General features: G+C 38.7%; 1 protein-coding gene across 1 annotated transcript in view; it reads left to right on the top strand.

The window, feature by feature from the left end:
* The window catches only part of usp4 (ubiquitin specific peptidase 4 (proto-oncogene)), a gene marked incomplete at its 3' end in the record, with an annotated part of 15221 nt that extends 6172 nt beyond the window's left edge, over positions 1–9049 (top strand). Inside the window, 14 exon segments of the mRNA XM_024270266.2 lie at positions 236–382; positions 1488–1602; positions 1697–1870; positions 1974–2132; positions 3044–3268; positions 3341–3424; positions 4510–4604; positions 4684–4866; positions 5872–6086; positions 6156–6356; positions 6434–6504; positions 6577–6692; positions 7523–7672; positions 8946–9049. Of these exon segments, the coding sequence (XP_024126034.1) occupies positions 236–382; positions 1488–1602; positions 1697–1870; positions 1974–2132; positions 3044–3268; positions 3341–3424; positions 4510–4604; positions 4684–4866; positions 5872–6086; positions 6156–6356; positions 6434–6504; positions 6577–6692; positions 7523–7672; positions 8946–9049 (2039 nt within the window).
* Between the last annotated feature and the right edge of the window lie 985 nt (positions 9050–10034).

The following is a 10034-nucleotide window of genomic DNA, read 5'->3' as shown; positions in this document are numbered from 1 at the left end:
ATTCTAAAGAAGTCTTGTGCATCAGATGGTGTAGTAAGCTTAGCATATTTCCACACAGGTGCTTGTGATCGAGCGCAAAAATGAGGACGGCACATGGCCCAGACAGGCGTCGCACCCCAAGTGAGTGATGGGTTAAAAGAGTGTTTGTCTCACAGCTGTGACATGCTTTACTGAATGTGCACAGACCACATTAGTGACTCTGAAAGTTAGAATTTGTTTTTGTTCTGATGATCAGATCCAGCACAACGCCATCCAGAAATTTCTCTACCTCCCCAAAGCTGTCTTCTAATTCGTCCATGAGTATATCGCCGACCGCAACCAACGGAGACAGCAGCTCGAGTCCTGGATACACGCTGAACAACAGCACTTCCTCTAGCAACAGGTGAGACAGTTCCTCCTTACATGTCTCCAGTTGTGATAACTTTAAAATCCCCTCCGATGAAAATCCTGTTTTTGAGTTTTTGACATGTATGTGTGGCATTTTTCTTTTGAAAGAGGACAAATGTGAAAAGAAATTATTTCATTTTTGTATTTCCGAGTAATTTATTTTCCCAAGGAATGTATTGATCACAGCAACGTCAATAAACATTGGAGAATTAGCTAAAAGAGTCTTTGGTGAACTGGAAGGAGAAAGAATCAGGATTTTGGAGGAAGTTCTGTCCATGAAGATCTTCACTTCCTCGTCCAGCTGACATCCGGATCAGAACCATACGGCTGGACATTACCCATATTGATAAATGTTTTTATGTAGCAGCAGTGAAGATTTAAGCTAGACCTATCATGATCTGACAGGGGGGATCAGGGGCGGAGCTCCAAAAGCCACGCCCCCTCAGAGGAGATTTTAGAAACAGAGGCTTCAGATCAACGTGAAAAAAGTCTTTAAGACATTTAGGTTGTGGGGTTTTGGTTTAAAACTTCATAAAAATTAAAACACTACTGGGAACGTTTTTTTATTCATTTATTTTTTAATTGTCATAGATGGACTTTAAGAATATTAATACATTTTGTTTCCTATTTGGAATCAGACCAACATTAAATGTTTGATTTCTAGTTGTTGGCAGATTGATAATATAGATATTTGATAATGTGATTTCCGCCTGTAATTTGATGTACTTATTTTTTCGGCTGGTGTTTGGGTTAAAGTTTTAGTCACTTCTTTAAAAAAAATCTGTTGTTGATGTTTTAAAAAGTGAATTTTCTTCTGTCAAACTAAATATTAAAAGGAAAATATAATGATAGGAAATCATTTATATTTTGCTTTTAAAAAATCGAGGAATATCTTATGTTTTTGTCATTTTTGTCCGTTTGTTTCCACGATTAAACTTTAGATATTTTTTAAACAATTAAAAGCATCTTTGGTAAAACCTTGAGCACCTTTAATCCAATAAATGATTGAATCAGTTGTAAATTCAGTTATTTTTGTTGAGTTACTGTGAGGTTTTTGTGTCCTTCGGGGCTCAGCAGTAACGGATCTTTTCTCCGCACAGGTTTGGTAACTACAACTCGTATAACTCGTACAACTACAGAGAGTCTCAAGCACAGCCCGGCCTTTGTGGGCTCAGTAATTTAGGGAACACGTGCTTCATGAACTCTGCTCTCCAGGTATTTAAAAACTGAAATAATCAATGAAACACATTTCAAACCAGTGGCATTCTTTGAAAAGTTTTTCTTCGTTTGCTCTGAACTTTCCCTCCAGTGCCTGAGCAACGCTCCTCCACTCACAGAGTACTTCCTGAACGACCAGTACGAGGCGGAGATCAACCGGGAGAATCCGCTGGGAATGCGGGGCGAGATAGCCGAGGCCTACGCAGACCTGGTGAAGCAGATGTGGCTGAGCCGCAGCAGCTATGTGGCACCACGTACGTTCAAAGTGAGTCCTAGTAGATCAGGATACGACGTCCAAAAGAAGAGATGAAACTCAATTTAGGAAGTACTCTGCATCTTTGATTTTTTCTTTTTGTTTTGCTGTCCAGACGCAGGTTGGCCGATTCGCTCCGCAGTTTTCGGGATACCAGCAGCAAGACTCGCAAGAGTTGCTGGCCTTTTTGCTGGACGGACTCCATGAAGATCTGAACCGCGTCAAGAAGAAGCCTTACCTCGCCCTAAGAGATGCAGAGGGTCGAGAAGATGAGGTGAAGCTCCGTCACTCAAAGACTCACAGGATGGGCTTTTTTTAAAATGAGATTTAGATTTGAATTATTTCAAAATTTTTTAAAAATTCTGTTAATTTAGACTTTTTTTGCTGTTCTTTCTCTGTGTCTGAAGATTTCGGATGATAACCCAAAAACGTTATTGTGGATCGACTCAAAAACATCCATTTTAGTCCAGTTGTCAGATGTTTTAATTGCAGAACTAAAAATCTCTTAAACTAACTAAAAACATTATCTGCCATAATGCTAGTTTGCTGTATGCTGAATTTAGCCGCTGAAGATGCTAGTGACGAAAGCTAAATATGCTGAAATTGATAGCTAAAAACACTGAAGTTGATATATGAAATCACTGAAGCTAATAGCTGTAAACGCTGAAGCTGATTGGAAACTAAAATATTGGTTCAGTCCCAAATTAGCCTAAAAAAATGAAAAAGCCTAAGTTAGCCAAAACAGCTAGCATGCAGCTGAAATATTAGCTAAACTCTAAAATAGCCTAAAAATCCTTAATAAATGCCGAAATAGTCCATAAAGCTAGCATAACGCCATTATAACTTTCAACTTTACTACACTCTGACTCCATATAATATAAAGTAACGACTAATCGACTATTAAATTAGTCGTCGAATATTTTTAATAGTTGACTAGTCGTCGATTAGTCGACAAATTGTGGCAGCCCTAATATAAACATATATATTCTACTTGCCTCATCGAGTGGCTCTTATGTTTTAGCTTTAGTGTGTTTCTTTGACTGGTAGACTTCTGGTCAGACGTGTTTTAGTTTAGAAAGTTTGCACTGTTCTAAAATCAAAGGAACCATTTGAACTCTTATGTGCTCTCAGATTCAACACATATTTTAAAGGAACCTTGATGACGTCTATTTTCCACTGTTGTAGATTGTTGCCAAGGAAGCCTGGAAGAACCATCGCTTGCGCAACGACTCGGTAATAGTCGACATTTTCCACGGCCTCTTCAAATCCACGCTGGTGTGTCCGGAGTGCTCCAAGGTGTCGGTCACCTTCGACCCCTTCTGCTACCTCACGTTGCCTCTGCCTATGAAGAAGGACCGTACCATGGAGGTGTTCCTGGTTCGGTCCGATCCTCAGTCTAAACCTACTCAGGTGAGTTTTACCAAACCAGTTTCTGTGCGGGTTGAGTTGTGATCCAGACTGAAGTTCGTTTCTGTCTCCCAGTATCGAGCGGTGGTTCCCAAACTGGGCGCTGTGGCGGACCTTTGCAGTGCCTTGTCCAAGCTCTGTGGAATCCCTCCAGAAAATGTTAGTACTTCAATAGTTTGACCTTTTTGTTGATTTAAACCAGGGGTCCCCAAACTACGGCCCGTGGACCGGGTCAGGCCGAAACGCCAATCGAGGCCCACATAGAACGTTACTTTTTATTCCAACCTTCTGTAGTCGGAACTATGACAGGAGAGGATGGCCTATTTAGTATTTTTTTCCACTTTTTCCTTGTCTTTATTATTATTATTTTTCTTCTGAGCGTTTTTATATGTCCGTAGCTCTTAAGCCCATTCAGCTATTAAACTTTCAGCTCTTTTCATGTTAGCTTTTCTGACTGTTTTGGTTAAGGATTTCTTGGCTATTTTGGGGTTTAGCTAATATTTTAGCCACAGACGAGCTGTTTTGGCTAACTCAGACTTCTTTTTGTGGCTAATTTAGAGTTTAGCTAATAGTTCAGCTTTATACTAGCTGTTTTGGCTAATTTAGGCTTTTTTTTTGTTTAGCTTTTCAGGCTTATTTAGAGTTTAGCTAATATTTCAGCTTTATACTAGGTATTAAATTACTAATTTTACCAGTTTTTTTAGGCTAATTCTGAGCTTAGCAAATATTTCTTCTATATACTTTCTTTTTTGGCTAATTTAGATTTTTTTCAGTTTTTTAGGCTAATTTGGCATTTTGCTAATATTTTAGCTAGCTATAACCTTCAGTGTATTTAGCTATTAGCTTCAGCTATCAACGTCAGCGTTTTCAGCTACTAGCGTCAGTATTTTTAGTAATCAATTTCAACATCTTCAGCTATTAGCACTACCATCTTCAGCGGCCACATTCTGTTTTGTAGCATTATCCCAGGTTATGCTACATATCTAGTTTTTAAAATCTTTTAGCATTACTTTTTTCCATGAAGATTACAGAAATTAATCATTTAAAATTTGGCTGTGTGGCTTTCTGGAAAACCGTAAATGTTTACAATTAGGCTGTGATTGCTGCACGTTTTCTGTTAGCTTACAAACCGCCCCGGCCCCCCATCAGAGAAGAAAACACTGATGTTGACCTCACGAGAAAAAGTTTGGGGACCCCTGATTTAAGCTTAAAAAAGTCTAATTAGAACTCTGTCCTCCTCTCAGATGGTTGTGGCCGACGTTTACAATCACAGGTTCCACAAAATCTACAGACGAGACGACGGCCTCAACCAAATCATGGAAAAGGACGACATATTTGTGTGAGTCGTGGCGGTGACTGGAACACGCTGCTTGACCGATGCTGTTGGTTCCTGATTGAGATGTCTCTTCTGGCTGCAGGTATGAGGTGCAGGAGGAGGACAGTGAAAGGATGAACTTGCCTATATACTTGAGGGAGCGGCAGTCCAAGCACGCCGCCAGCTCCACTAGCACCTTGTTGTTCGGCCAGCCTTTACTCATCACTGTGCCCAGACATAACCTCACCGAGGACGTTTTATATGAGAAGATACTGGAGAGGATCGGGTAAGAAGGAGATGATTCCACACAATTATGCAAAGAAGACTGCATTCCCTGTAGGGCCGCCACGACTAGTCGACTAATCGACTATTAAAATAGTCGGCCACTAATTAATAGTCGACTAGTCGTTACTTTATATTATATGGAGTCAGAATGTTGTTAAGTTAAAACTTATAATGACATTATTCTAGCCTTTTGGACTATTTTGGCATTTATTAAGGTTTCTTAGGCTATTTTGGAGTTCAGCTAGTATTTCAGCTACATGCTAGCTATTTTGGCTAATTTGGAATTTTTTAATTTTTTTTAGGCTATTTTGGAGTTTTGGCTAACTTAGGCTTTTTTTTAGTTTCTTAGGGTTTGTAATTTAGCGAATATTTCCGCTGCATGCTAGCTGTTTTGGCTAACTTAGGGTTTTTTTAAGTTTCTTAGACTGTTTTGTAATTTAGCTAATAATTCAGCTACATGCTAGCTGTTTTGGCTATGTTCGTTTTTTTTTTTTTTTTTAGTTTCTTAGCCCATTTTTGAATGTATCTAATATTGCAGCTGTATGCTAGCTGTTTTAGCTAACTTAGGCCCTTTTTTTAGTTTCTTAGGCTGTTTTGGAATTTAGCTAACATTTCAGCTACATGCTAGCTTAACTTAACTTAGGCTTTTTTCTTTTTTTTTTTGGCATTTAACTAATATTTTAGCTGTCTATTAGTGTTAACTTCAGCATTTTCAACTATCAGCTTCAGTGATTTCAGCCATCAATTTCAGCATCTTCTGCTATCATCACTAGCTTCTTCAGCAGCCAAATTCAGCGTACAGCATTCACACTAACATTATCACAGATAATGCTATGTATCTAGTTTTTAGTTAGTTTAAAGCTAACGATGGTTAAGATGTGTGTTTTACATCCACTTTCTGCATGAACTGATTAGTCGACTAATCTGAAAAATTAATCAGTCGACTATTAAAATAATCGTTTGCAGCAGCACTAATTTCCTCTCACAACTGTTTCCTTTGTTACAGGCGCTATGTAAAGCATCCCCAGAGCCCCAATAGTGAAAGTAAGGCCTCGGCCTCTGCGACTGTGTCCAGCTGCAACCAAGCTCCCGAAAGCTCCACGTCGTCTTGTCCGGGTGGGTGCAGCAGCCCCCTGTCGGATGGAGCCTCCTGCAGTGCCAGCTCCAGCAACGACAGCAACCATTCAGGGACGGGCAGCAAAACCAACGGGGTCTTTGACGGTGAGGATTGGACAGGAGGACACGGCCGTCCCACAGTTCACGACATTAGTGACATCTGTGTGTGTTCAGGTGAAGAGGAGGCCATGGACCACCAGGTGAGTCCCGAACCGGAGAACGGGCTGTCCGAAGAAGAAGAGGAGGAAACGTCCGACTTGGAAAACGGCTCCAAAGTCCAGAAGGCCAAACTCTTCACTTTCAGCATAGTTAACTTTTACGGAACGGCCAACATCAGCTCGCTGCCTCGTGACGGAAATGTCCTCAAACTCAACCGTTAGTGCTGACGTTTCACGCCTCTCTGCTCCTTTAAATCCAGTCTTGTGATCGCCGTCTCCTGTTTCTCCGTGCAGCTCATTCCACCGTCGCCATCGACTGGGACACGGAGTCGAAGAAGCTGTTCTACGACGAGCAGGAAGCAGAGGTCAGGCCCTGATGGCTATCAAGCAACTCCATGCAAAGCGTCTATTTATAGCTGTGGAAATGTTCTGTGTAGGCCTATGAGAAGCACGAGAGCATGCTGCAGCCTCAGAAGAAGAAAACCACCGTGGCTTTGAGGGATTGTATTGAACTCTTCACCACCATGGAGACTCTTGGAGAACACGACCCCTGGTGAGAAGTCCTCAGCATCAGCGGAGATTCAGGTCTTCTACTACCTACTAGGGCTGCCACGATTAGTCGACTAATCGACTATTAAAATAGTCGACGACTAATTTATTAGTCGATTAGTTGTTACTTTATTTTATATGGAGTCAGAGTGTTGTAAAGTTAAAATGGCATTCTGATAGCTTTTTGTACTATTTTCACATGTATTTATTTTTTTAGGCTATTCTGGAGTTCAGCTAGTATTTCAGTTACATGCTACTTGTTTTGGCCAATTTTAAGCTTTTTTTTTTGTTTTGTTTTGCTATTTTGGAGTTTAGCTAATATTTCAGCTGCAATCTAATGCTGCATTTTGTCTAATTCTGGCTTTTTTATTGTTGTTTTTAAGGCTAATTTGGAGTTTATTTTAGATTTTAGCTCCATGCTAGCTATTTTTGGCTAATTTAGGATTTTTTGTTGTTGTTTTTTAGGCTAAATTGGTGTTGAGCTAATATTTCATGCTAGCTATTTTGACTATTACAGTCTTTTTCAGTATTTTAGGCTAATTTGACATTTTACTAATATTTTAGCTGCCTATCAATTTCAGCATCTTCAGCTATCAGCACTAGTATCATTAGCAGTCAAATTCAGTTTACAGCGTTCACACTAGCATCATCACAGGTAATGCTATTTATCCTGTTCAGAGTTAGTAAAGCTAATGATGGTTAAGATGTGTTCTTTACATCCAGTTTTCGAATGAAAAAATAATCTGTGATTAGTCGACTATTAAAATCTTTGTGGCAGCACTGCTACCTTCAGCAGTTTGGTTTAAGCTTCTTTTTTTTGTTTTTCTAATATAGGTATTGTCCAACATGTAAGAAACACCAACAAGCCACAAAAAAGTTTGACCTGTGGTCTTTGCCTCGCATTCTGGTGGTTCATCTGAAGCGTTTTTCCTACAATCGCTGTTGGAGGGACAAGCTGGACACGGTGGTGGACTTTCCTATCGGGTATGAAGAGAGATTTATTCGTCTATTGCCTCTTCATCTGTGTTCTCTCCAAGCTTGATTTACGCTCCACACTGAGTCAATGTTACAGACGCGTTCTGAGGTCCTGTGGCGAGCTTTGAACGTTGGATTCAGAAGTCTAACGGCGCAGCCCAACGCTTCCAGACGTCAAATACCTGAAGTTAGCCAAAGAATTTACATCACGTCAACCAATCAGGAACTCAGCGTTGATTTGATTTATTGGTTTATTTCAAGCATTAATTGTAGACAATACCAGTGCTGTCATGTGATTAATTTTTACGCAATCAATTAATAGTGACCTGTAACTAATTAATCGATTTTATTATATTTTTACCTAATAATTGCTATGAAAAGCCTCATTTTGAGGTATTTTATTTAAGTTCCTGACAATGTGGCGCAGTAAAAGATCAAAAGAAATTTAAAAAGGTGGCTTTATTAAATTTTTTTTTCTTTTTTTATTATTATATAAGACTTTAAACCTTCACTTTGGCACCACTGAGGGGCAGTTTTGAACAAATAACAAAATCAAAAAACTGTAAGAGCAATTTTCTGAGCAATTAAAAAAATATTGATCACAAACTTCTTTTTAATACCTTAATTAAAATGTTGATGTAGATAATTCCACAGCTTTTTAGAAATATTTTTTTTAAAGAAAACAAAAAACAAAACAAAACTAGAATAAGAAAATAACTGTAATCATCGTATTTTTGGGGAGTACAAGTCCCGTTTTTTTTTTTTTTTTTTGACAATTAAAGTAAAAAAATGAGACTTGGAGTTTATTTTGATTTGAAGGGAGGCAGTCATTTTTTCATTTTGTTTTTGTGTGTTTTCTAGTATTGGTTTGATATTTTTGATATTCATGACATTTTTGTTCAAGACTTGAAGGCGTTTTGATGGTCATGAACTTGTGTGGTTTCGTCCCTGGTACACTAGAGGGAGCTCTACTCTGAAACTCAAAGCTCACCTGAAACAGAACTCTCTGAAGGAAACGCATCTTCCCAGAACTGTTTCATTGTTGCGTAAGACTTCAAAGAACAGATCGCGCTGTGTTTTATTTGCTCCTATCGTTTTATGGCTTTTTGAAAGAGCCTTTCACGCCGCTCCCCACCCCCACCAGCGTTTGCCTAACACAAAACATCTTCAGTTTGTAAAAGAGGAAGTTACCACATGACCAGGAAACGAGATCACAATGTGACTCCAAATCCTGCTCACTTGGTAAACCTCCAGTCTAACAAGTCTTTCTCTCTTTTTTCAGAGATCTAAACATGTCAGAGTTTGTTTGTGACCCAAAGGCAACCCCCTACGTCTATGACCTCATTGCTGTGTCCAACCACTATGGAGGAATGGGAGGAGGCCACTGTAAGTCTCTGTTTAGACTCCAGCCTCCTTTAAATCAGGGGTCCCAGATCTACGGCCCGCGGACCGAATCAGGCCCACCTCTACATTTGGTCCAGAAACGCTGATCGAGACCCTTATAGAACGTGACTCTTTACTCCACCCTCCTGCAGTCTGAACTATGAATATTTATTGGTTTAATAATGATTCACAAATTCTTTATTTCTTTATTAATATTATTTCACTTCCATATGTTTGTTTGGACGTCCGTAGCTCTTCAGCTCATTCAGCGATTAAAATATTCAGCTCTTTTTATGCTAGCTTTTTTGAATGTTTTCGCAGTCACTAAGAATTATTACTAAGGCTATTTTAGAGCTTAGCTAATATTTTAGCCACATGCTAGCTGTTTTGACCAATTTAGGCTTTAAATTTTTTTAGGCTAATTTGGAATTTAGCTAATATTTCAGCTGTTTTGGCTAATTTAATTTTGTTTTCTGTTTTTTAGGCTAATTTATAGTTTAGCTAATATTTCAGCTTTATACTAGATATTTTGGCTAATATACACATTTTACTAGTTTTTTAGGCTGTATTGGCATTTAGCTAATATTTCAGCTATTTTGGCTCAGTTATTTTTTTTTCTGTTTTGTAGGCTAATTTAGCATTTGGCTAATGTTTCAGCTACATTCTAGCTGTTTTGGCTAATTTACTTTTTTTTTCAATTTTTTAGGCTAAGTTGGAGTTTAGCTAATATTTCAGCTGTTTTGGCTCAGTTAATTTTGTTTTCTGTTTTTTAGGCTAATTTAGCATTTGGCTAATGTTTCAGCTACATGCTAGCTATTTTGGCTAATTAATTTATTTCCAGGTTTTTAGGCTAATTTAGCATTTGGCTAATGTTTCAGCTACATTCTAGCTGTTTTGGCTAATTAATATTATTTTCAGTTTTTTAGGCTAATTTGGAGTCTAGCTAATATTTCAGCTGTTTTGGCTAATTTAATTTTGTTTTCTGTTT

This window comes from Oryzias melastigma, linkage group LG5 (assembly GCF_002922805.2).
Source record: "Oryzias melastigma strain HK-1 linkage group LG5, ASM292280v2, whole genome shotgun sequence".
NCBI classification, from domain to species: domain Eukaryota; kingdom Metazoa; phylum Chordata; class Actinopteri; order Beloniformes; family Adrianichthyidae; genus Oryzias; species Oryzias melastigma.
The sequence above is the reverse complement of the archived record's forward strand: the minus strand, read 5'-3'. Positions and strand labels throughout refer to the sequence as shown.